This window comes from Miniopterus natalensis, chromosome 6, assembly GCF_054644295.1.
Source record: "Miniopterus natalensis isolate mMinNat1 chromosome 6, mMinNat1.hap1, whole genome shotgun sequence".
Classification (NCBI taxonomy): domain Eukaryota; kingdom Metazoa; phylum Chordata; class Mammalia; order Chiroptera; family Miniopteridae; genus Miniopterus; species Miniopterus natalensis.
In genome coordinates, this window is record NC_142086.1 from 90,193,727 (window position 1) to 90,220,246 (window position 26,520).

Sequence of the window (26,520 nt, forward strand, 5' to 3'; positions counted from 1 at the left end):
ACTAGTTTAAGAAAGTATTTGATGCAGTAAATTTGTTAAGAGTTTCAGATTTAGATTTAGAAAATTTTGGTTGAATCTCTGACTTTATAGCTAAATAGCATCTGGTGTTTCACATTTCTTAACCTAAGCCTTTTTTTTGTAGCTTCTGCAGAAAAGGAGGCAATCAGGGGCACATACTCCAAAGTGCTGGATGCTTACGGGCTCCTAGGTGTTTTACGGTTAAACCTTGGTAAGTTTATTATTCAACATAATTAATCTATTTTTCATTTCTGTTTTGTCATTCTAAGAATTTGAAAGAGACTACTTATAAATAATTTCCGGCTCCATATGTGAACTCTAAGTGTGGTAACATCTTTTCAGCCTTGATTAATCTAATCTGGGATAATGTTTGCTGACCGAAGAGGTGTGCTGCCTGCCCAGGGTCCTGTGATTGTGACTTCCAGACAGTGTCCCAGTTGAGTACTAAGCGGGGCCAGTGTTCAGGGGAGAGCGTCAGGGCATCGCCCTTCCCTCTGCCGCAGTGCACTGGGGGGAAGATGTCCTAGTGGGAACCGCACTGATCTCCCTGGTTGACAGTGAAAAGGACGTCTGTTCTGTTTTCAGAAAGTCTCCGCTTGAGTCTGTCTCTGCCACTTAATGTCACCATGGGCTGCACACAACCTTTGCGATGACCAGTTTGGTTGTCTGTGACAGTGTGACTCAAGTGCAGCCCAGGGGCTGGCTCCATTCCCGGAGCTGTTGGTGATGTGTCTGTAAGAGATAGGAGCCTGCACTATCCTGCAAATCAACACTTGGCTTCCTTCGTTGATAAAGGCTTACCATGAAAAAAGCCACACCAAACGGTGGGCTCCGTGGTGTAGCTGGTTTCTTTGCTGGAACAAGCACCTTTTTCAGTGTGAACTGGTATCAGTCCATGGGCCACACTCTGAGGAGCACTGGTCTGCAATGGAAATGCACCATTTACATGAAGTAGCACATGCTGTCCTAGATGCTTAACTAATGTCCTAGGTAGTCCTCAGAGTCCAGTGAGGTTTGTTTAATCCCATTTCTTAGGGAGGGCATCTCAGGTTGGTTATGTTACACACTGAGTAGTAGAGCCAGGAATCAGAGCAGCTTCTGCCACCTCCAAGCCCATGCTTAGGTGCCCCACTGCCTAATTCCACCCTCACGCTGATTTCATAGGGTTCGTGTCAAAATCTCCATGAAAGTTTTTGTGAACTAAATTGCTCTATAAATTGTTACCAGGGACTCTCTGCCCATATATTATCCTCAGCTCACATTTTATACCATTTTTTCAACTTGACTGTTTACCAAGAACTCTCACATTTATTGTCTTATCTGAACTTCCTAGCAATCAAAAAGGAAAGGTAGGGAAGATAACACATTTTAAATTTTGTAAATTTTGTGTACTCCTCAGATTAAGCAGAGGAACAGTTTCATGCATGTGAGATTATTCTGTTAATATTTAAATGCTTCATTTTTCTAAATGTGCTTAAGGATTTCTTTAGCTTTTGCCAAAATCTAGCTGTGAACACAAACATGTCCACTATATGTATAAAATAACCACGATGTCAGATTTTAAAAGATGGAGTCAGGAGAGGAAAGTTGGGATAAACTTTGAATAGCTCAGAAAACATTGGAACTTTCTGTCCACTGAAATCTGTACTCTTTGCAGGCGACACCATGCTGCATTATCTGGTCCTGGTCACTGGGTGTATGTCTGTGGGAAAAATCCAAGAATCTGAAGTCTTCCGAGTCACATCCACTGAATTCATATCACTACGGGCTGACTCTTCGGATGAGGATCGCATCTCAGAAGTGCGCAAGGTTTTGAATTCAGGAAACTTCTACTTTGCGTGGTCTGCCTCGGGGGTCAGTTTAGACCTGAGCCTGAACGCGCACCGCAGCATGCAGGAGCACACGACCGACAACAGGTTTTTCTGGTGAGTCTCTGTCCCTGTCTTCCCTCTGTCATCGTAGCCTGGTGAGTTGGGCCACAGTGTGTCTGACAGCTATTTCCAGAGACAGCAGGGTGGGCGTTGCTGGTGGAACACTCTTTCCCACCCCAGAATCCTCAGCAGGGCAGGGCCAGCATCCACTGTCACTTTATTGAAGTTGTCATGTGACGCCAAACCCGTGTTTGCTCTCCTTGATCTCGACTGACCTTGCGTTTCAGAAACATTTAAAATCTTCATTTTAAAATTAGGAATGAATTAGTTGTGATAGAATTGTGCCACTCGTATTCACTATTCTTAGTTTTGAGATCTTGTCTCTGGCAATACTGCCTTTCTAAGCCAGCATTCCCTTATTATATTTAATTTTAGTTGTAAGTAGATGATCTTGATTCAGTAGGACTAGTGTGCAGGGGTAAGTTTGTACTATACGGTAAGACTTAGCCGGTGACTGATGGCTCCCTGCCTGTGCACAGTGCACTGTGCTGCAGGTGTGCCCAGACGGCGAGCAGAGCATGTGGCTGTAGTTAGAGTTGCTTCACTGGAGCCGACCGTTTTAGTAGAGTGTTCCTATTACCCACAGCTGGCATCAGTTCTGACTTTCTCCCTAACGCCTTGTACAAATTGTATTTCCAAAGCCCAGACTCTGCTCTGGGCCTTCCTCAGAAGTTCAGAGTCAAGCTGCTCCTCCTGCATAGTCTCTCTCCCTGCACTGTCACCATCTACTTCTCTGGTCCTTGAGTAGCACATTCAGGTTGGACCCATTTCCCCTGGGTGTCAGAGGGCTCAGAGTCAATAATAACCTCAGGATAGAAAACTAACTTTAGGGCAACAGCTTGGTCACCTTGTGGCCCATGTGGAAGTTTCTTGGCCCAGAGCAGTAGAACAGGGGAGGAAAGAGGGTAGAATGGGAAAGGAGCACTGGAGACAGAGACTTGGAGCCCAGCAAAGGAGGAATGAGTGGGGAGGGGGAGGGGGCAGGTGAGTGGACAGAGTCCTGGCTGCTCCTGCCAACCCTACACTGTTCTGATGGACGAGACATGGAAGTCCCAGGAAAAGGTAAAGAAAGGTGTTGCAGCTGGGCTCGGGGCAGCTGTCCTTACTCCCCCCCCTGCTCATTTTAACTCCGGGTTCCTTAGATTGGGCGAGAAAATTTCTTCCATAATTGGAAGTCCAAGCAGGTGGAGACACATTGGTCAGCAACCAACTGCTTTTGCTAAGTGTACTCAGTAGGAATGATTACTTTTCATTCAGTAAAGGGTAACTTTAGAGCAGAGATTGAGGGTCATCCAGCAGTGTGTCCAGACTCATCCAGAGGTGGGCATGTTTAGAGAACACACGGAGGGCTCACCAGTGGGAAACAGGTTGAACTAAGGGAGGCTGAGCCCCACAGGGGAGTTTGCTTGTTTTACGCTGTTTGTAGTTTGGCTCAGGATTGGCATCCTCTAGCCTCACTTTGCTTAGGAAATGAGAGCTTTAAGAGTTCATATTCATTACACACACCCTTGCAGCTTAGTAGGAATCTTCCAGGGCGCAGCCAAGTCAGTTCATAGCAGAGGAGAGTGTTAAATACCTGTCTCCAGAGCCCAGTAGTTTTCCTCCACTGAAGACTGGAAGCTGCTACCAGTTGAGTTGCTTACAGTTTAAATAGAATTAAAACAGCCACACATTCACCGCAGAGAAAACAAACCTGACAGCGGAGGGAGAGACTCTACCTGCACCAAAGCATAGGACCCCACACTCTATTGCAGTGGGACACGTAAGTTTCCCATCCTTCTGCTGGGACCTGGGCCTCTACGTGTGTCTGGATACACTGGTCACAGTCAGCTTGAGCTCTGCCTCAGATCAGTGTGGGTGACAGTAAAGTAAGGAATCTTGTCATATCTTTAAAATAAATGGCAGTCGTTGGATTTACTCTTACTCTCCTAGTGACGTCAGCACTCATTGACACCTGCATGCTTTCCCCAGTGGGTAAGGAGAGGGGGGATGGTGGGTTACCAGGGCTGCAGCGACAGGCGTCTGCTGTGCTCCTGCAGCCTGAGTCCCAGGAGGAGGGCGGGAACTGCTGCTCGAGAAGTACTGCTGGATGTTACTGATACGAGTGACCCTGAGCATCAAGAAAATGCTGTTTCTTCTTTTGACACTTTTAAGACAGCAATATGGTGCAGAGCACTTAGAGAGAATTCTGCTTATTGCGCTAGGAGGATTTTACAGCTCAGAGCCAAGCTTCAGTATTATAGGAAATTCATTTCATGAGGCGCCTTGTCATCTGAAAGTAGCAGATAGAAAGTTTTTTGCACAGTGTTATATTTTCCTTGGTTAGGTTGGTTAGGAGCTTCTGCAGTGTTCCTCGGAGAGACCCCCAAGGAGGGAGTCAGCAGGACGGGAAGGTGCCACCCGGGCGGGGCTCCAGCCCTGTGCCTGCTTTAGCCACAGAGACTGTTTTACCTGTTTGCTGACATTGCCTTGTGCATGTTGGTTTGAATAAAACTTTCTGCTGTGAAAAGGTTTGGAAACCAGGCCCCATCTTTTGCCTAGAATACGAAAAGTATTTGGAGTGATAGAAAGTAGGCATACGTTAAAACTTGGCTGCTTACATTTAAATGACTTAAAATAGAGCCTTACAAAAGCCAAGCCTTAAAAGTAGGGTTCTGTAAAGCGGGGTGGGGATATGTGTGTGAAACCCTTTTTGGAAAAGTTATGTTATGAATACATCATCTAAAAAGACAGCCGAGACGGGGTGCAGGTACTGCAGGCATAGTGGTATGCGTTTTCCTCCGGCCCGGGGCACCTGCCCGGGATCTCACTGTGCAGCCCAGTCTTCTGACGCCCAGCAGAGCAAACGTAAGCGGGCTGACGTGTTTCAGGCGCCCTTTACTTAACAGCATGAGCTTAGTGCTGCGGGAGGACCGTGTTAGAGCCGGGGGCACGCAGTGAGCTGATGGGCCCTTCCTTCCTCCGCCAGGAACCAGTCTTTGCATTTGCATCTCAAGCACTACGGGGTGAGCTGTGACGACTGGCTGCTGCGGCTCATGTGTGGGGGCGTGGAGATCAGGACCATCTATGCTGCGCACAAGCAGGCGAAGGCCTGCCTCATCTCCAGGCTGAGCTGCGAGCGCGCCGGGACCAGGTTCAACGTCCGGGGGACAAACGACGACGGCCACGTTGCGAATTTTGTAGAAACGGAGCAGGTACAGAGTGTTTGTATTGCTGCTTCCATGTGGACATGAGGGGCACAGGAACAGTAGAGTAACAGGTGCTCGCTTGATTCAGACTCATTTCTGACACCGGTAATGTCATTCTGTGGTTGCACTCGGCTACTGGTTGGCATTCAGAAAGGCTGCCCGAGCCGGGCTTACGTGGGCTTGGCCCTTCAGATAAGAGCCAGGATTCGCACTGCTCAGCATAGCCTGCCAGTGCCTGTGCTTTGGTATTGAATTAAAAATCCTGCTGGCTAGAGCTGGACAACTTAGGAAAAGTGTTTTGCTGTGAAATTAAGTCAATTCCAACTCTTACCGGTAGATATATGAACCATCTAAAATTATGATATTTTTGGCTGTGAAAGTACATAATTGTAAATTTAGTTCATGCAACTCAGATCTTCAAATTAATTTTTAGAAAATATAAAAAATGAGAGAAAAATGAACATAGATATGTGTATAGAATATTGATATTTAAAAGGAATTCCTTTTTTAAAGTTCTTACGCTTATTTATTTTTTTATCTTCACCTGAGGATATTTTTTTCCATTACTTTTCAGAGAGAGTGAAACAGGGGGAGAGAGAAAGAGAGAGAGAGAGTGAAACATCGACGTGAGAGAGACACATTGATTGGTTGCCTCCCGCATGCGCCTGGCTAGGGCTGGGGATCGAGCCTGTAACCAAGGTATGTGCCCTTTTCGGGAACCCAGGGCCCTTCAGTCTGAGGGCCAACGCTCTAACCACTGAGCCAAACAGACCAAGGCTATGCTTCTATTTTTAATATTTTCCTGGTTATTACATAGATATAGAAGATATTTTGTTAGGACAGTTTCTACAGGAGAGAGGGGTAATAAGACATGACTAGTGTGCAAAGATGTTGGTAAATTTGCCTTCTAATGTGGAGGTAACGGCTGTGTCTGCGGAAATGATTTATACATGCTTTTCTCTGCAGGTTGTGTACTTAGATGACTCTGTTTCTTCCTTCATACAAATCCGGGGCTCTGTTCCATTGTTCTGGGAGCAACCAGGGTTGCAGGTAGGTGTTTAATGTTGTTTTTTCTCATGAAAATTTCTGTATTTTCTTTTTTTATTGGATGCTTCAATTATTCAATCTAATAATATTAGCCAGATTTATAAATGAGGACCTAAGTGCAGAGTTCCTGGAATTATGTTAGATGTTTCCCATAATGTTCTTTCAAATATCTAGAAATTTAGCTGCTCTGTTTAATATTAAAATTTTGATGTTTTCATAGTATGTTGATTTTAGAGTGTTTCTATATTTACTATCTTAGTGCCTTAGTATATAACAGCTTAGTCTCCATAGGCAGAAAAGTGTCATTTAGACAGAGCTCCTGAAACCAGACCTCTCCATTCAACTCTTACTCTCCCGCTGCTGCTGGTGACTTGGGCATGTGATTTAACTTCCCTGTGGCTCAGCCTTTTCTGTAAAGGGAATCGTAGTAGGAGCCGTAGCTACTACTTAGGATCCTTGTATTGTCAGGATGAAGTGAGTGCATAGACTAGTGCCTGGCGCACGGTCAGCGCTGTGTAAGGGTCGCTACTTTTTCGTCAGCAGTGTATCTGCTGCTAAAGTTCTTTGTCACCTATAGTGACCTGTCATCTTGAGTGTGTTCTCTGCTTGCTTTCTGATTTTTAAAAAACTTTTCTTTGTTGATATAAATGTCTAATCTTTAAAGTATGTTTATGTGAGATCATAATATCGGGTTGCCCATAATAGTGTGATTTGCGTTTTATTTTTATTCAAAAATCTTTAGTCCCTGAAGTGTCAGTTATACTCATTTAGGCATCTAGCATCTACGGTCTGTAACTTTTGTGCCTCAGTCTACAGCAGTGAGAAGACGGACAGGCACAGACCTTGCCTCCTCTTAGTTCACAGCGGGATCCCTGACATCCCAGGGCGGCTGTTGTGGAGGAAAAGTGCAGGCCGCTGGAACCTTTCAGTAACGCAGCTCGTTCAGGACAGGTGGAGGGGCGCAGGGGCGAGCGCTCGTGTTGCTGTGCTCAGGTTCCTGTGTCCTTGTCAAGGCTGGTCTGACGTGGGGGGCGGCTATCTTTGGTGTATTGGGGTGACTTCAGTAGCTCTGTCTCTCCCTAAGGCTCTTTCGGAAAGAACCCGTCCCTGCGCCACTTGTCCAGGCTCTCGTGATCAGAGCAAGGTGGATGCTTTGCTTTGGACAGGCCGGTGCAAGAGCCTCGTTACTACTCCTGGGCCCAAGGTTATCCTGCTGTTGCTTGATTAAGAAGCTCAGAGTTAGTGTCTGACTATTCAGGAAGGTCGATCCTGAGGAGTCGCACTGAGGGATCCTCCGTGGGGAGGGCTTCCTTCCTGCGTCCTCTGTGCCCTGTGGCCTCTGCCACACAGATAGTCTGGCCGCCCCATGTCATGTGATTATGGGTGAGAACTACAGATTTTATTTTTTTAAAAATATGTCTCTATTGATTTCAGAGAGAGGAAGGGAGAGGGAGGGGGAGAGAGAAACATCAATGGTGAGAGTCATTGATCAGCTGCCTCCTGCACGCCCCTCACTGGGGATCGAGCCTGCAACCCGGGCATATGCCCTGACTGGGAATCAAACCGCGATCTCCTGGATCCTAGGTTTATGCTCAACTGGCCAGGCGAGAACTACAGATTTTTTTAAAAAATATATCTTTATTGACTTCAGGGAGAGGAAAGGAGAGGGAGAGAGAGAGATAGAAACATCAATGATGAGAGAGTCATTGATCGGCTGCAGCCCACAACCCGGGCATGTGCCCTGACCGGGAATCGAACCCTGATCACCCGGATCCTAGGTCGACGCTCAACCGCTGAGCCACGCCCGGCTGGGCGAGAACTACAGATTTTTAAATCATGCCTTTCTTGGTAGAGAAAGTACTTTTTGAGACATCAAGGCAGTTCTGCGTACTGGTCACTGAGCTGACCTGTCATCTTGGGCTGGGTGAGGACTGGGCCAGTAACCATTTAATTTTCTCATAGAAGACAAGGAGTGGGGATGTAGGAGTCTTCTTTGGAGGCAGTGATGTTGACCTACGAGGACCAGTTATTTCACTTGGCTGCATTTGTTTCCTTATTTCCCAAGAGGCAGTAATATCTGTTGACTTACACAGGGCACATAGTATGAGCTTAAAACAAGGTAATTTATGGGAAAGCACGCTGAAAGGTTCCTTCACAATGAGGTGTTCTGTGAGTTTACAAGTGTTTCATGATGGTTTAACTTCTAGCTCTTGTTTATGAGGTTACGCTTTAAAAATAAAATGGAGGAGAAACTCCTAGAATTTGTTTTTTTAGGAGACTGTCGTAAGTGACAATCTGTTATCTGATTGACTTCTCTTGTTCAGCAAATGTATTACTGCGTATTGTACACAGTGGTTTATCTTTTATCTCCTGCTGGCTTTTGGTGTGACAGAGCATGTCTTTCTTGTCCCAGGTGGGGTCTCATCGTGTCCGTATGTCAAGGGGATTTGAAGCCAATGCACCTGCTTTTGACAGGTAAGACTGATTCTTTTTACATGGTGCGCTCAGTGTTGATATTGTTAAGCAGTGAGACTAGTTGTATTATATTTACTGATTCACTTCACCCTTTTTGGCTCTAAGTAAAATATCTTCTGACTCCTAATTTAATTGGAATACAGTGACTCCTAGTGTTGTGACTGCGAGCAGTGTTGGCACTAGGTGTGGGGCTTGATCTCAGCCTGGAACGCCCTCTGCGGGTGGCTGCCCAGCACAGCCTCGTGGGGCTGCTGAGTACTTGAAGCGGACTAGTCCACGCGGAGACGTGCTGGAGTGTAAAGTATGCAGCGATTTCAAACACGTGGTGCAAAGTGAAGAAAGCGAATTAGTACTACCTCATTAATAGTTGTTGTTTTTTTAATATATCTTTATTGATTTAGAGAGAGGAAGAGAGAGGGAGAGAGAGAGAGAAACATTAATGATGAGAGTCATTGATCGGCTGCCTCCTGCACGCCTCCAACTGGGGATCGAGCCCACAACCCGGGCATGTGCCCCGACCGGGAATCGAACCCCGACCTCCTGGATGCTAGGTCAACGCTCAACTGCTGAGCCACGCCCGACCAGGCTCATTAATGGTTCTTGTGTGCATTGGTTACATGTGTAAATGATGTTTTAGCTGCTCTGCGTTAAATGCTCACAGAGGGTGTGATGTCCTCAGGCAGCAGGGTGGCCCCATGTCCAGCCAAGCAGGTGGTGTGTGTGCCCTGTGCTGGCCCAGCACCAGCCTCCAGAGTGAGAGGGAACGGGCTGGTCCTGCAGCTCCAGCACAGGTGGGGGCTCAGCGTTCATTGTCAGGGAGGAAGGACATCGATTAACTGAGTTGTCGTACGGTTTTTGAGGCCATGTGGATGAATTTGTATTCAATTTTCCCACTTCTGTGAATTTAAACAGGCCTAGGTTCTGATTAATGATGGATTCTTATGTATTGAAAAAAAATTTTAGATTATCACTTGACATGTGCTTTCTTTCTTTATTCAATAGGCATTTTAGAACACTTAAGAATTTATATGGTAAACAAATAATAATAAATTTGCTCGGATCCAAGGAAGGTGAACATATGCTAAGTAAGGCCTTTCAGGTAAGAGTGATGCTCAACAAGTAATGCAGTAGAGTCATCACACTCTCCCAGGAGGGAGCTGACTTCCTAGAAGACTGGGTGCCTTTTGGAACCATTCGCTCTTTGGGGCTGTTAGAAGACAGTTGAGGGTGATGTTGCTGAAACTGGGACTGTGGAAAGTTTTCAAGGCAGTTGACACTGTTTTCTGAAATGGGCTTATTGGTGTGGTGGAGAAACAGAATCACCCTCCTCCATGTTGATCTTCCGCTGGTAGAAAGATCCTTCGCCTGCTCTCACCTTGCCGACTCCTAGAAACCAGGCATGATGACTGACGGACACACAGGGACCTCTCGTGTTGATGAGAGAAAATAGGAGAATTTCAAGTAAAAAATAAGCCAGGAAACATCTGACTGCTAAAGAAAAAATAGTCTTCATAAACACTTACTGAATCAATAACTAATACAAATTACAATGTCACATAGAAGTATAAGCTTAAAAAATGGTTAGAAAACATTTTATTAAATTCAATCTAATGAACTCCAGAATTATTCAGCTATTTTGTCTTAACCTTGTAAAAGAAATATTGTTAACCAACAGATTATATGTTAGAGAATGACTTTTTATGGTAAACTTTTAAAACGTTTGTATATAATGGACAAAGATGTAAGAACTGAATTTTATGTTTTATAGGCTTTGTCTTAAAAAACAAGTCACTTTATTTTGAGATTCTGTTCTAGATATAGACAGTTATTAAGTTTGGATTATAAAAAATGAAATGCAAGTGGTTGGAAATGGTTTTTCATTTTCTGCACCAGGAGGGAATATTAAGTTCTCTGAAGCACGTCACCACACCTTCAGGGTAGTCTAGGAGGTCTCGGGAACAGTGTGCCATCAGCTTCCTTGGGTAGCTTTTCATTTGACTGCTGTGCTTCAAATAAAGCTCTGGGAGGTTAGGCTTTAAGTGTAGGTTCCATTTATAACGTGTACTGATGGGATTCTGCTTATACCATTGTGATGAATACTTCCCTTTCACTTTCAGAGCCATCTGAAGGCTTCTGAACATGCTGCCGATGTGCAGATGGTGAACTTCGACTACCATCAGATGGTTAAAGGAGGGAAGGCGGAAAAACTGCACAGTGTCCTTAAGCCTCAGGTCCAGAAGTTCCTAGATTACGGGTTTTTTTATTTCGATGGAAATGAAGTTCAAAGGTTCGACTGCTCTGTTTCTCTTTCCTTTAAATTGGGACTTTGCTGTAGTTTAAAAATTACTCTTAAATTTCCTTTTTTAAAATCAGTCTATAATTAGATAAAATATCTTCCTTTGTTATACTTGATTTCAGGCCTGTTTTTCTTTCGTTAGAATTCAACAGGTAATAATAATAGCTTACTTTACATTGGTACATACTGTGGGCCAGACAGTGTGCTTAGGTTCTCCATGTGTCAGTGACAACAGTTGTAGGCTGGGTTCTGCTCTTACCCCATTCACAGCGAGGAAACTGAGGCACAGGCTCTAGCCCGCCCCGTGTCACGTGACCGGGAAGCGTTCGCGCTTGACTTCAGGCTCCAGGCCTCAGGCTGTGGTCTATGAGGCTGCTCCGCTTCTCCCTTGGAACTAAGGTTTTAATATTCCTTGACTTCCATAAGGATAACTAAATGGAAATAGAAGTAAAAGATGCTGCTTATTGTCTGCTTTAGTATAATTTGAATCTTTAGTTTTTGCATATAAAAGAGGAGGAAAGTAAGTATTAAAATATTGAAATTAAGAATATAGGTTGAGGTAAACATTTGTAAACAAAGCTCAAATTTTTTCAGTATACAATATTTAGTATCAGCGCTATAGAAACTTTATAGGACAGTGAGTAGAGATAATAGATCTTAGGTTTTTAAAATTCATTCCTTAAATATTTGATATCTTTTATGTGCAAAGAGCTCTGGTGGTGTGAGCCAGAAGGAACGCTTAGCCCCTCGCTGGCCTGATGTTATGAGCGGTGAGGGCGCCGCGGGGCGGGAGGAGGGCGCGGCAGGGTGCGCACTGTTGCAGGATAAACTTCTCTCACCGTTCCTGTATGTTTGAAAATTATAATCATAAAAAGTTGGGGGAGAAAGTGGGTGCTACCTTTCAGTCACCTTAACTTCCTGAGTTTTAGTTGGTTTTGCTTCAGATGAGCTGTTTGACCTGAGTGAATCGTTGCAGGTGCCAGAGCGGCACGGTCCGCACCAACTGCCTGGACTGCCTGGACCGGACCAACAGCGTGCAGGCCTTCCTCGGCCTGGAGGTAACGCGCGGCCTCGCCCCGCCGCTCCGGGCCGCGCCGCCTCTCTGCCGCCGTCCCCTCGTAGCCAGAGCTCGTGTCACCTGACTGTCTCCTTTCCTGCTCTGAATCCTCTCTGTGGAGCTGTGTTTCCCTCTGTCCTTCCTTAACTTTCCCTAAAACCCTGCTGTTAGTACTAGTCCAGTAACTGCCTCTTTGCCTGGCTTTTGGAAGAAGAAAATTCCTGTGTATTTGGCCTTGTTCTCTGCGTTGCATTTGAACAGTTTCTTGGGAATTGGGGGGTGTTTTCACATGTGCCTTCCCGTGGGGTTATATTTTGACAGAGTCTGTAACAGTGCAAATCAGCTACAAAAACAGGACCATTGTTAGTAAGAATGGAAGTGAATGAGATTGGGCTTCTCCAGCAGCCTTTGTGTTTTTTTGAGGATTTTTAAAAAAATTTTTATTTTTGTTTAAAGTATTACAGATGTCCCTTTTTCTCCCCAATGACCCGTTTCCCCCCGTTCCTTCCCCCTCCCCAGACACTCTCCCCACCATTGTCCGTGTCCTTGGGTTGTGCATATATGCTCCAGCAGCCTTTGGATAGAAGCTTTTTTCTTTCCCACTTACCCGTCAGACTCAGCCTAATGCAGGCACAGTCTCAGCTGTTGGCAGACGGTTGCAGTGCTGAGCTGAGTCTCCTGTTCTGCAGCAGTTAGGGCCATAGGCTGTCGGGGGTTTTTGTTTAGTTCCAGAGGAACTTAACACAGTGTTCAACTGCTGTGAAAAACAGGACTCGGAAATAACATGTTCTTATTTCCTCCAGTTAATGATCTGACACTTGGCCAGAATATTGGTTAATTATTACTCTGCAGCTGAGGCTCTTTCTGTCTCAAAAATGAAACTACAGTCTGCAGAATTCTCCGCTACAGAAATGTTGTTTTTTTCAAGTAACTACATTTTACTGTTTTGCCTTTTTTGAAATCTGTCATTGAGATTTATCATTGTAATTTACTTAGAAAATATGACAGAGACAAGAAAAGTGAAACCAGGCATTTGGCCATTTGGATGGAGCTTATTACATGGCCCGGGTTTGTTTCTAGCTCTGTTTTAACTGGTTGGGTACATTTAGTGTACTTAGATTCTGAGAGTAGTCTTACCTAGATACTTGAAAGGCTTCATTTAAAGTGTAACAGGTTTTAGTTTTCAGACTGTGATTTCACTGGTTATCCGCTGTTGCTAGTTCGGTGTGAAATACTCCCCTGTATAGAAATTGGTTAAATGGTCACCAAATTTACTGGTAAAGCAGGCAAAACCGAACGAGTAGTGAAACCCAGTTTTGCCCAATTTCTTGAAGACAGAGAGAGTGGTCTAAGTGAACGGTGGTCCTGGGGCTGGCTTTGCTTTACTCTCGTGCTAGCGAAGAACAGCTCTGGCGCCCAGTCCCCAGCCAGTCAAACCCAGTATAGATAGGCTTTTTGAATACGATTTTAGTTTTTGAGCCCTCAACAAGTATGGGTAATTTATAGGGATATTTTAATAAGAATAATTTTATTATTTAACCAGAAAGATGCTCTTATTACTACAAGGGAGTATTAAGTTGCTTGTAAGTTTCATTGATGTATTTACTTTAAACATAGAGATGGTGGGAAACAGTGCAGTTAGCCTAGTAAACTGTTGTTTTCAGGACCCAGTCCCACATAGTCATGTAACTACAGATTTTTGGTTTTCTTCTGGTAGTTCTTAAAAAGTACATCACAATTAAGGTTTTAATATACTTACAGAAGTTCCTCTTTCACTGTTCTAGATTTTAGCTCAACAGCTGGAAGCTCTCGGCCTGGCTGAAAAGCCTCAGTTGGTGACTCGCTTTCAGGAAGTTTTCCGGTCCATGTGGTCGGTGAACGGTGACTCCATCAGCAAGATCTACGCGGGAACCGGAGCCCTGGAGGGGAAGGCCAAGGTGAGTGTGGACCTGTCACGTAGACAGGACCCCCGTCCTCCTCTTGGTGAAGCTTCTCAGCAGTCTGTTTTTCAGTTAACAGGGTTTCGAGGCCCCGCTGTAGAACTCTGCCTCCTCACGCTCTTGTCCTTCACTCTGCCTTCTGTCCTGGGGCTGGTCAAACGGAGGATGGTTCCCCAGGTTGGCGGGGGGCCTGGCACACTTAGTTACTTAGTGAGAGTCTGCTAGGCCTGTGTATGGATTGCTTACTTTTTTTAAATGATTTTTCCTTTGCATATTTGTTTTACTTTTATATTTATTTTTACTGTAAATATGATTTTTTAACCACAGTCTGTCTTCATAATAAAGGGCCCTATCTTATTCGGTGTTGGGTCCCCAGCACTTAACACAGTGCCTGCTATTGAACAGACGTGACAGACGCTGGTTGGACAGATAAATCAGTGGATAGTTTTTGCAGCACCTGCAGTGAGCTGCACAGTGTTAGGGCCTGATTGTTAAGCTTTTATTCTTTACCTACCTTATCTCAAAAAGGAGACTATCAAAATGTGCAGAAGAGGTGTGAGGTATGGACTTAATTATAACTCTGTGCCTCATTGTTACCTTTAATGGCTGGTATTGTCTGCAGACGATTTTCCACCCTAGTATCTGCCCCATATTGAGGGGCTTTGGAAGCATGCTGGAGATATTTTTTGTTATTTTATATGCATTATTGACTTTTTAAGGCTCCTGGCCCCCATTGAATTGAAATCTTTACAGTTCCCCATATTCGTTCAGAATAGAAACAAGAACAGTTACCAGGTTTATAATTCTCATTCAGCCTCTTCAGTGTAACAGGTGAAACTCTGTAAAGACCAGTCATCATCTCTAAGTCTTCTGTTCATTTCCAAGTCCGCCGCCGCTTCTGTGTCTCACAAAATGCCACACCTGTGTCCGGAGGTGGTGGCCTCACCTGCAGAAGGTTCTTTCGTTCGACTCATAGAAATCATACATGTTGACATCTGCAGAATTTCTTCTTAAATGATCCCTATTTTTAAAAACCTGAAATTGTTAAACTTTCATTTATTCCTTTCAATTAAGAACATAATTCTTGCTATTAAAACCTGATTCTCTGCAACTGTTGCTTAAAATCCTCTTCATTGTTCTCTTGCCTTTTGTTTCTGCAGCGACTATGACAATATATGCGCAGAGGTTACATGTATTGTCAGTGGTCTTCTACTCTAACCTGGTAGATACGAAATTTGATATGTTGCTGTACTCTCTGCATTGAACTAAAATCTAACATCTGAACTGTTCTTTCTTTTCCTTTCTCTGGGTTCCTTTTGATTAATTGCCTGGTAATATGAATGGTGAGTGTCTTTTCAATTAATATCCTTTGTGTGGAGTCATGTGGAGGGAATAACATTTTAAGCCTCAATTACTGTTATTTTTTTAAGGAATAAAAATAATATATTGCAAACTAAAGTATTTTCCTAAAAGGCAAAAGTTTTTTTTTAAACAACTATCAAAATCTGTAAGATCAAAGTAAGTCTTTATTGTAACTAACATGCCTAAGTAAATATATGTTCATTCAGAGTTATATAAATTCTCACTGTAGGAATTAGCTTAAGTTTATTATTTTTAGGTACAATAAAATGACCTAAAATGTAACAGATGATAGTTTACATGTAATCTGTATTTAGGAACTGTAATTATAAATTTCTTTTTAGACTAGGCCTTCATTCTTATGTTCAGTTATAGTTTTAACTAGTTAAGTTACTTGGGAATAATTTTAATTTCTACTAGTGAAGTCCTGTGCAGCTTTTCTAAGAGCCTGAGTGCCCCATGTTCCCCTTTGTCTCCCCTGCTTCCCACCCACCCTGCCCCACGTCTGAAGTGCCCGTGAGAAGTGATTTCCTGTTTCGAGTGCACTGCAGTCTCCTCTCTCCACAGGGAACAGTGTTAGGCGTCCGTGTCATCAGTGAGTGCAGAGAGGCACTGAGCTTCCCATCTCTGTGCAGAGCTGTCCTCCAAGAGGAAAAGAAACAGAGGCACCTTGAGCCATTTTAATGCTATGATCCAGTGTTCAAAATAGATTGATTAGGTCCTTTGTTACAGTAAAATTATGCAAACCTTAAGTTTCAGAAAACCTACTGAGTGAAAATAGCATTATTAGAATGAAAGTCCATGCTCCTTTCTCCCCAACAGGCTGGGAAGTTAAAAGATGGTGCTCGTTCTGTTACTAGAACGATTCAGAATAACTTCTTTGACAGCTCCAAGCAAGAGGCCATTGACGTTTTGCTCCTGGGAAATACTCTAAATAGTGATTTAGCTGACAAAGCACGAGCACTATTAACCACTGGAAGTTTGCGTGGTATGCGTACTTTATATTTTACCTATTTCACTTTATTTATATTCCTTCTAAAGCCCAAGAGGTAAATGTAAGCTTATTTACATAAATAATTTTTAGGTTGAGTTGATTAAAGTAGGCTTGGAGGGATTTTATGTTGACGTAATTTTTAAAAATTACATTCTGGAAAGGAAGTTTATCTCTTTGAAAAGGTTTATATCATCAGCGGTGTTATTAGTCATAAAATGAGGCCCATACAGGTTTACTTTTATAGATTATGATGGAAGGGTAAAGGTTTAAGTATTGCTAATTTAGACTGTTCAGCTAATCCAGCATTCAGTATTCTAATTACATAGAAAACAAGTGCTTTACTGAAAAAAAACAACCCCAAAAAAACACCTATATTGGTTATTGTGCTAATCACCACCCCAGAAGTTTCCATTACCTCAGTCTTACCTTTTCATTGTGATTTCTTGAATAAATATTAAATCATATTAATTAATAATTAAAATACTGCTTATTATTGGACACTACTATTTCCTATTTTAACATTTGACATCAATATATGGCTTTCAGGATGGCTTTTGTTTTTTACTATCTTTTATTAAAATCAGAAGAATCTGAGCTCATACAGGTGGATATACATTAAGTAGTCTCATGGGAAAGCTCAGCATTCACTGTGAAACTTAATAAATTGACGTCCTATCCACATTTTTTCTATTTTAACTTTTCAACACCTGGAACATTTTTATTTCTTCTGTTATGTCCAGACCAAGCCTTCCGCTTTCTCTTCGAGTAGGAGACACTGCTCCTCATCAGGGAGTGTGCTCCTGCATAATTGTCTGGTCAGACGGGTCGCCGTGGACTCTCTCAGAACTCCACGGGCTGAGGGTAGTTAATGGGCCTGTAAGTAGGCTGGAGGACGGAGACCACTAGAGCTCTAAACAAAACCTGGCCCGGCCTGTGTGGCTCAGTTGGTTGAGGGTCGTCCTGTGCACCAGAAGGTTGCTCATTTGATTCCCAGTCAGGGCACAGGCCCTGGTCATGGGCTCGAGCCCCAGTAGGGGGCGTGCAGGAGGCAGCTGATTCATGTTTTTCTCTCCCCCTTTCTCTCTCTAATATCAATAAAAAACAATTAAAAAAAATTTAAATCTGATCTTACCTACGCTTTTAACTTCAGGCTTTCTTCCGGGCTTCTAGCAGTAGAGACTTAGCTGGTTTGCATCTGACACCTCTTTCCACCTGTACCTCCTTCGATACAAAGGCACTGCTAAGAACCATCAAAAGTAAGCAACTGAAGGCAAGAAAGGAAAAGCGAGGGACCCAAAAATTTCCCAGACTTGACCATCAGCTGTTTACTTTCCTGTACATTTTCCTATATGTAAAATAGATGTGTCTTAAAAAAGTAGAGCCAGTTCTGCCAAAACGCTTATTCTAAGAATGGGAGAGAGTTCCAGCATGGATGATACCCTAGGGAACCTGGTGAGCACAATGCCAGTTCTGCATTAGCTCCTGCTTGATTTTGCTGGCATAACACCAGGTGCACACAGGAAACTGCCGCAGCAGAAGCGAGGCGACTAGAATGTAGAACGCACGCAGACGCGTGTGCGCACACCTCGCGCGCATCCCCTGCTTGGCCCCCAGCTGGCGGAGAGCCACGCCCTCCCGCTGGTGCTGCCTCATGCGTGTCAGAGACCCTGCCCTGCCTGCCTCCGCCCAGTTACTCGGCTGCGTCCCTCCCGAGCCCACTGCTGCAGGCAGACTCTGGGGCTTCTTCAGATGAAGTGCCATGTTTAAGGAATATGCGTGCACCTTGTAACCACTTAACTCGTATGAAACTGGGCTATTGTCTCCATCAGGTTCCTGTCTTTTTGGCATGCCACTGCCGAAGCGACGGTTTTGCTCTAACCCCATTCTTCCCATAAGTCCTGTGGCTGGCACTTTGCACAATTTTGCGCAGCATGGTGATTTTTTGGGAATGCATGTGTTTTGTTATAACTGAATTGATTGACGTTATCAGTTGGAGAGTCACAGAGAGAATTCTAAAAGCTGTATGTCAGGGCAGTGTCTTCCTCGTGTTCCGTATCCTCCAGCCTTACGTTTTCAGGTTCACATTCTCCCTCCAAGTACGTGCACATGCACACTCTTTCTCTCCCTCTCACACACGCACACACACGCTCACACACGCTCACACACGCTCTCACACACGCTCTCACACACAGGAGCAGCCTGAGAAGCAGGCCCAGGCCCTGACATTAGAGTCACTGTTGGGTTTTTCTAAGACGCAAACGGTTTGCTTCAGCTGTTGTCAGTTACTTTTAATTTCTGTGTCCTGCAGCCATCAGAAAAAGGTCATCAAATGGACTTGAAAGAAATGAGGCCGCCTGAGAATGTTCTGTCATACACTCTAGGTTTTTCCTGTGGCTCGCTGTTTGACTAATGATCTTTGTTTTCTTCCTAATGCATCCATAGTTTCTGAGCAGACATTGCAGTCAGGTACAGTATAGAAAATCACTCTGTACATCAAAGCAACTGTTTCTTTATTTTTCTAAAGGTGATACTGTAAGTAAATAAAGCCATATAAATGGAAACTCTTATTTTCCCCTCAGATTCTAACAGCACAAATGGATACCTTGTTTTAACCTGAGAAAAACATTTTAGATTTGAGAAAACTGGGTAACTTCATTTAGAAGGAAATGTGCACCCTGTATTTAAGTCCTGTTAAATGCGGCTCACCTAGTTTCATTTCACTTTATACTTCTCTTAACAGTCAGTAGTGTGCACCTGACCCTCCGTACGCTGGTGGGAAACCCAGCTGGGGCTGTTTGGGATTAATCTCAGAGCACGGTCCTTGGCGTGCGTGCCTGCCCAGCAGTGTTCTCACTCGAGCTAAGAGGCTTTGGTTCAGTCCTCGTGTTGTGGGTGGAGCGCTCTGACTGTAAGACCCGCCCTGACGTGGCCTGAGGTGTGTCACGGAGCATCGGCTTGCTGGCAGTTAGCGGGCTGAGCGCGGGAGGCCTGACGCGGTTTCTGCCCGCCTTCCCTCTGCCGCAGTCTCACCGCTGCCCTTCCGGACAGGGTGGGATCTTGTCTTGAAACGCCAAACACTTGCCAGAAAGGTAGTGGAAAAGACATCTTTTCCTCTCACTTCAGATTTGGTGCCACTTAGGACGTGTGTTGCGGAGTTGCTCCGAATGTTTTGAGAAACTGGTTATTTTTTAGAAGGATGCAGGAAAGGAAGGCTCCGCGTGCATCTGAGGGACAGCGAAACCACTTTATGGAGGGATAGTGTGGTGCTGAGGGCGGACGTCTCTGAACAGAATCGTTTCTTCCTTCACATTAAGGTCCCAGCCAGTTGAGAAACTGGGTTTTTTTAAAACGTTTTATCCGTTTATAAACGGACCTTGTTAGTTCGTACGCTGGCAGCACGTCTTGCTCACGCGATGCAGCGTTCGTCTTGCCGATGGTCTCAGCCGTTAGGTCATTCTAGAGTGGGGTTAGACTCAGGAGGACTGCAGGGCTGTGTTCATAGTGACAGTGGCAGGGCCTTCATTATAGAGACCAGGGATTCTTCGTCTGCGTCCAGCAGCTTCCCATCAGCCAGGCCGGCAGGCCGGAGCAAACAGCCTGCTTTCTTCACTCCGACACCTCTGCACAAGCAGATTGCACAGCGAGGGGGTCAGAAAGCTGGATGTGCCCCTGGGATCGAAGGTGGTGCTGACGTGTCCCCTCGTTCGCCTCCCTCCAACAAAACTGTGGTGTCTTGTCATAAAATAAATAATAGAATAAAATAATGCCACGTGGTAACTGGCTAGCTGCCAGTTAAGTGCATCACCTGTTTTTAGAGGAAGGCCTCTTACGGTTCCATGCACTTTAAGTGCCGAGAATTTAACCAAAAGGAAGTAAGCTTTAGAAGGAAGGAAATAGGCAGTAAAAGAGATGGAGGATTTCAGATGTATTGGACATTCATTCATTGAACGGTTTCCTTTTGAGGACTTACTGTGTACCGGTGCTCCTAGTCACTAAGTGCAGGAATCAAAGTAGACCAACATTTCCGCCCTCGTGGAGCTTTCGTTCTTGTGAAGGGAGATGGATAGTTACAGGATAAATAAATGAAATACATAATTTGTGAATGGTGATAAAAGCTATAGAGAAAAATAAAGCAGGGAGAGGATATGGGAGGTTAGGGACAGGACGCAAATTCTAATGAGGTGGTCAGGAAAAGCCTCCCTGCAAAATAAAGACCTGAAGGAAGCGGGGAAGGAGCATGGCCCGCAGTGGAAGCCGCCAGTGCAAAGGCCCTGCGGTGGGAGCGGGCCTGACGTCCTTTTGAAACAGCCTGGACTCTTCCTCCCTGGCTGCTTGAAGATTGACCATCATCATGAACAACACAGTAACTGTCCGGACCAGGAAGTTCGTGGCCAACAGACAACTTCAGCGGAAACAGATGGTCCCCGATGTCCTTCACCCTGGGAAGGGAGCAGTACCCAAGACAGAAATTGAGGGAAAACTAGCCAGGATGTCCAAGACCCCACCAGGTGCCATCTTTGTGTCTGGATTCAGAACCCATTTTGGTGGTGGCAAGACAACCGGCTTTGGCATGATTCATGGTTCGTTGGATCATGCAAAGAAAATGAACCCAAACACAGACGTTCAAGACATGGCCTGTGTGAGAGGAGACCTCAAGAAAACAGAAAGGAACCCAGGAACAGAATGAGAAAGTCGGGGGCCTGCACAGGCCGGTGTGGGTGCTGCGGAAAGGAGGGGTACAGGGTCTTCAGTGACTTGATCCATGAGAGGATTAGTAAACTAAGGACCTCATTTTAAAAAGAGAGAGAGAGAGGAACAGCCGGGAGTCCAGTGGCTGAGCAGGGAGTGAACAGGGAACGGGGCAGCTGAGGCAGGAGGAGGGCAGGTCGCCCAGGGCGGCCTCGCTGGCCGGGAGGGCGCTTCCCTCCGGTGAGCTGGGAAGTGGGTGGTGTTTGCCAGGCCTTCGTTCCCCGGCATCCCATCATCCGTAATTGCATTTTCGTAGAAGAGCCATCAGGCCACCTGTCAGCAGCTGGTGTCTTAAATGTGCATGTTCTGAAATGGTTTTGTTTTGGGGAGAAATAAAATTGATACATTTTTTGGCCTATGAATGAAAGTTATAGGAAGGTCAGTTGCTGTATTTCTAAAAATGTACCGTCTCTAATTGTGTACCTTATAAAATAGCATTTTATTGAAACAGAGCTGTTCGTTCTGCATGTTTTGTGTTGCTACCGTAATTTCGTGATAGCTTTTCTTACTTTGGTTATTGTATTTATGTGGCTGATTTTTAAAATTTTGTTAATTGCTCCGTGCTGGACTTTGTGTGCAAGGCCGCTCTCTGTGCCTCCGCATGTGTCTTATGGTGGTTTGTGCTTTGATTGTTGTACTTTCCTGACGTCATTTCTCGGTGATGAAAATCCATTTTAACAATCATTTTAATGCAGTTAAAATTCTGTTGTGTTTTGTTTCTGATTAGCCTCTTCTAAAGTACTGAAGAGCATGTGTGAGAATTTCTACAAGTATTCAAAGCCCAAGAAAATCCGAGTATGTGTCGGAACCTGGAACGTGAATGGTGGGAAACAGTTTCGCAGCATAGCTTTTAAGAATCAGACTCTCACCGACTGGCTTCTTGACGCGCCCAAGTTAGCTGGCGTCCAGGAGTTCCAAGGTTGGCTTTGGTGGGGCGGGTGTAACGAGCAGGCCTGACTGGTGCGTAAGCTGGAAAGCGATGGCCCCTCACAGCAAGCACCGCTTTGTAAGAAGCTTTGAGGGCCAGCGTTTTTACAGATCAGATCATCAAAACTTCCGTCTTTTTATTTCTAGGTTTTTATTTCTACGTAGCACAGAAGGTCAGGCCTGTGGTTTTCGAACTTGAATGTGAAAAATCTCCCCCAACAGTTCCCTGGAATCTGTGCTGGTGTCCCAGCCACTTTCTTGCCAGTGCCCCTTCTGGGGACCTTTCCCTCCAGCGCTGGTCCACGCCGGCCTGTGACGGCTGTTCCCCGCTGTCCGTGGGGTGAACTCGGGCAGGCGCTCTCAGAGTGGTTTCTGAAAGGACTTGGGGACCTTCTAGAATAACAGTCTTAAGGAAGCAAACGGGGCCCCTCAGTAGAAAGTAAATTTAAAGTAACGTCCCACTCGTGGGTTTTGCTTTCAGTCTGAATTTGGTTAAACTGAAACACAAACATGGATTGTTATAAGATCTGGGGTTGACCTTTGTGTTGGGGGGTGGGAGACTCAGGGGTGCTATCGGCTGAGGCCACATTGTGATCGTCTTTCTCGGATGTTGATTGTAGAGAAAAGAAGTAAACCGACGGACATATTTGCAATTGGCTTTGAAGAAATGGTGGAGCTGAACGCTGGGAACATTGTGAACGCCAGGTACGCCCGCGAGGCCGCCCACGGGAGCCCCCCGGTGACGGGCGGGGGGCAGATGACTAGCAGCTGCTACACAGAGAGATTGCGATAATGTATGTGAATGTCCTTTAGACTGTGAAATACCATTTTTCAAACTTGGGTGTCGGGATCTTTTCTACACTTAAAAATACTGAAAATCTTAGAGAACTTTTGTTTATGTGGGTTAAAGCTTTTGGTATCATGTTAGAAATTAAAAACGGAAAATTTAAAACATTTAATTCATTTAAAAGTAACAATAATAAACCCATTATGTGTTAACATAAAGAACATATTTTTTTTTCCCTGAAAAGTAACTATTTTCCTAAACAAAAATTTACAGAGAAGGATGGGATTGCTTCGTAGTTTTACAAATCTCCTTAACATCTTAAGTTAGCTGGCCTTTCATGTGAACTTGTGCATGAGGGTTGTAATATGTTGTTTTGGTTGAAGTATATGAAGAAAATTACATAAGTATGTAGTTGGAAATGGAAATATTTTAATAGCCTTTTCAGAGAACTACATCTCTGAGATTGCACCAAAACTCAACCAGTAGAGTAGTTTCTTCAAGTTTAGTTGCAATACGGAATCTAAAGCCAGATCCGTGAACTTCTTGTGCAGGTATTAGTTTTTATTCACCTGTCTTTTACTCATGTGTGGTTTTGAAACATTGCATATTACTCATTTGGGAAATAGTAGTTCGCTGAGGTGTGTAGATCTTCCAGATGTTGACACGGTTCCTTACCCAATATGGACCATCCTGTTGGCTGCTGTCGTCACCGATCTCATCTGCAAGCTCTTTGGAAGCTGTTACGATCACAGTAGCAGATACAGGTTTTCCAAAATTCTCATTTTTGCTTAAAAACTTATTTCATCATTGGGAATGCATACTATTGGTTGTTTCCCTTAAAAAGATAGGGTTGGTTGAAAAAGTGTTTGCTAAATAACCTAAGTCTGAATAACCAGTCTGTCTGCAATTAGTTCTTTCAAGTAAAAGTTGTTTTCCATGAAAAAAGTGACAATTCATCTTTCACACTGTCAAGCGCTTTTCTGAGAATCGACCTGCACAGGTCAGTGTGCAGCGCTGGCGCTTCTTGTGTGTTTCCCACTTGTCACTCAGCGTTAGAGGGACTCGGGACCCGGCGTTGGTCGGTCAGCATTTGCTGCCATGTCGAGGGCGGTCTTAGGCGAAACGGGATCTGTAAGCCGCGGGTGCAGGGCAGTGAGGACAGTGGTGAACCCTAAGCACCTGGTGCCTGGGTTCATGCCAGGGCTCCAGCGTTGTGACTCGTTGCACCACGATGCAAATACCAGTCAGCACAGTGAAAACGGCAAAGGGTGTCTTCGTAGTGTTAGGAAAACGGTTTTGAGCTCATGGGTTTGGGGGAACCCAGGGATGTTTCCAGACCACACTTTGAGAACTGCTGTTCCGAAGCCTCATTACAAGGACTGTTTGAGTGAAACCCAAAGCGTAAGTGCTTTATTTTAACCAAGTATGCCGGCTTTTAAGGTTGAGCAGTTGCCCATCTTTGATGACATTTTAAAAGACTTTCAGAATAAAATTATGGGCTGAAACCGTATGGTATCAAAGCGTGGCCTTGTTTGGACCCTATTTTAAAGATACCAACTGTAAGAAGACATCTTTTTTATAATTAGGGAACTTCAGACATGGGCTGAGTATTTGATCCTGCTAAGGAATTATCATAGGAAGTGTGGTGACGGAAAATGGACATGTCCCCTTACATGGGAGACGTGCACTGTGGTATTTCAGGGTAAATGACATCGGGCTTAGATTTGGTTTAAAATATTCCAGGCTTACCTCTGCTACCCCCCCCCCAAAAAAGTGAGGGGATAGAGATAAAAAGATTGGCAAATGTGGATAATTATAGAAGCTGGGTAGTAGGTGTGAATGGTGGTTTATTTTATGATTGTCTCTTCTGTGTATATCTAAATTTTTCTATAATGAGTTTTTTAAAGTATTAGTTATAAGCCAGAAAAATAAGAAAGGGGGAGAATGGATCTGGAGCCTGCGCTTCTCTGTTACCCTACTGAATGCTCGCGGAGCAGTAAGGCGCCCAGGCTTGGGGCTCACGCGGTGGGTGCTCGTTTACAGTAAGCCGGCTTCCGTTTCTCTGTAAATGAGTAGTAGGTTAGATTCTGAAATGGGATGTTCTTCTGGCTAAATTTTGGTTTTTCCTTTTTATTTTTTAAATTTTTATTTATTTTAAAATATGTTTTTATTGATTTCAGAGAGAGGAAGGGAGAGGGAGAGAGAGAAACGTCAGTGATGCGAGTCATTCATGGCCGCCTCCTGCACACCCCTACTGGGGATCGAGCCCGCAGCCGGGGCATGTGCCCTGACCGGGCATCGCACTTGAATGTCCTGGATCCTGGGTCGATGCTCAACCACTGAGCCACGCCGGCCGGGCATGGGTTTTCCTTTTTAAGGGAGACAAGGTGCCGTCCTGCCTAAAGATGTCACTGCTGGGTTAGACCTCATGACTCCCGGGAGCCTGGTTAAACTTGAGCATGTAAATTATCAAGTGTAATGGACGGCTGTCCTATAAAACAGGCTCCTTTGTCTGTCCTTTTGCTCTGTGCCGGCAGCACCACCAATCAGAAGCTGTGGGCCGTGGAGCTCCAGAAGACCATCTCCCGGGACAACAAGTACGTGCTGCTGGCCTCGGAGCAGCTGGTGGGCGTCTGCCTGTTCGTCTTCATCAGGCCCCAGCACGCCCCTTTCATCCGGTCAGTGCTTCTCGTGCGCCGGGGCGTTTTCCGTTGCGGAGTTGCCCGTGGGAGTGTGACGGCCTTGCCCCGTTGCTGCGCGTGGGCGCGGCTGCCCGGCCGTGGACCGCGCGCTCCTGACGCCTTCCGCCCGGCACCTGCGGAGTTCCGTCTCTGACCCCGGCTCTTTGTGTTGAAGGGATGTCGCAGTGGACACGGTGAAGACAGGAATGGGGGGCGCGGCCGGCAACAAGGGGGCGGTGGCCATCCGCATGCTGTTCCACACGACCAGCCTCTGCTTCGTCTGCAGCCACTTCGCCGCGGGGCAGTCCCAGGTCAAGGAGCGGAACGAGGACTTTGTGGAAATCGTGCGGAAGCTGAGCTTCCCCATGGTGAGCTCCTGCTGCGGGCTCCCCGCGAGGAAGCTTTGCAGCTGTGTCAGTGTGCCCCGAGTTCTGGACCAGTTTTTGGATTTAAGTAGTTCCTGGAAACAGCAGCAGCGTTCACCTAAGTAGATAGTTCCTGTGATTTTACTATTGGGTTGAACAAGTGGAGTGTGGCTGGGGATGGCAGGCCTATCTGAGGCAAAGGAATAGCTGTAAACATTTTAAAAATTGTTCTGAATTTACAATTCCATCTCCCTGCTTCCAGGGCAGGATGCTGTTTTCCCATGATTACGTGTTTTGGTGTGGTGATTTCAACTACCGGATTGACCTCCCTAATGAGGAGGTTAAAGAGCTGATCAGACAGCAGAACTGGGACTCTCTCATAGCCGGAGACCAGCTGATCAGCCAGAAAAATGCCGGGCAGGTACAGTCACACGCGGAGGCGCCCGCGGGGCTCGGAGGGGGTCATGCCTGCGCAACACACTGGGGTCTCTTTATACTTAATAAATGTATGTCTAGACTCTAACGGATACAGAATTACCTTTCCTTTAAAAAAGGGGAGGGGAAGGAAAGGAAAACCCATGTTAATTCCCAGGAAGAAAAACATGTCTCTGTAAGATTAACTTTTAAGTAGAAGAATATACTTTTTCCCCCCCAGTAATAGTGAATTTAGAATCTTTGTCCTCAGGGCTACTGTTTTTTACTTTAA

The 26,520-nt window shown here is 45.1% G+C and overlaps 1 protein-coding gene across 1 annotated transcript in view; it reads left to right on the forward strand.

Moving 5' to 3' along the window:
• Window positions 1–26,520, forward strand: part of SYNJ1 (synaptojanin 1) — a 64,750-nt gene that overhangs the window by 16,041 nt on the left and 22,189 nt on the right. Inside the window, exons 3-17 of the mRNA XM_087818482.1 lie at window positions 143–229; window positions 1,676–1,943; window positions 4,918–5,143; window positions 6,104–6,187; window positions 8,598–8,659; window positions 9,662–9,758; window positions 10,777–10,946; window positions 11,932–12,013; window positions 13,797–13,949; window positions 16,134–16,299; window positions 21,782–21,973; window positions 22,602–22,686; window positions 25,306–25,446; window positions 25,625–25,817; window positions 26,077–26,235. Coding sequence (XP_087674608.1) covers window positions 143–229; window positions 1,676–1,943; window positions 4,918–5,143; window positions 6,104–6,187; window positions 8,598–8,659; window positions 9,662–9,758; window positions 10,777–10,946; window positions 11,932–12,013; window positions 13,797–13,949; window positions 16,134–16,299; window positions 21,782–21,973; window positions 22,602–22,686; window positions 25,306–25,446; window positions 25,625–25,817; window positions 26,077–26,235 — 2,165 coding nt within the window. The remainder of the gene's footprint in view (window positions 1–142; window positions 230–1,675; window positions 1,944–4,917; window positions 5,144–6,103; window positions 6,188–8,597; window positions 8,660–9,661; window positions 9,759–10,776; window positions 10,947–11,931; window positions 12,014–13,796; window positions 13,950–16,133; window positions 16,300–21,781; window positions 21,974–22,601; window positions 22,687–25,305; window positions 25,447–25,624; window positions 25,818–26,076; window positions 26,236–26,520) is intronic.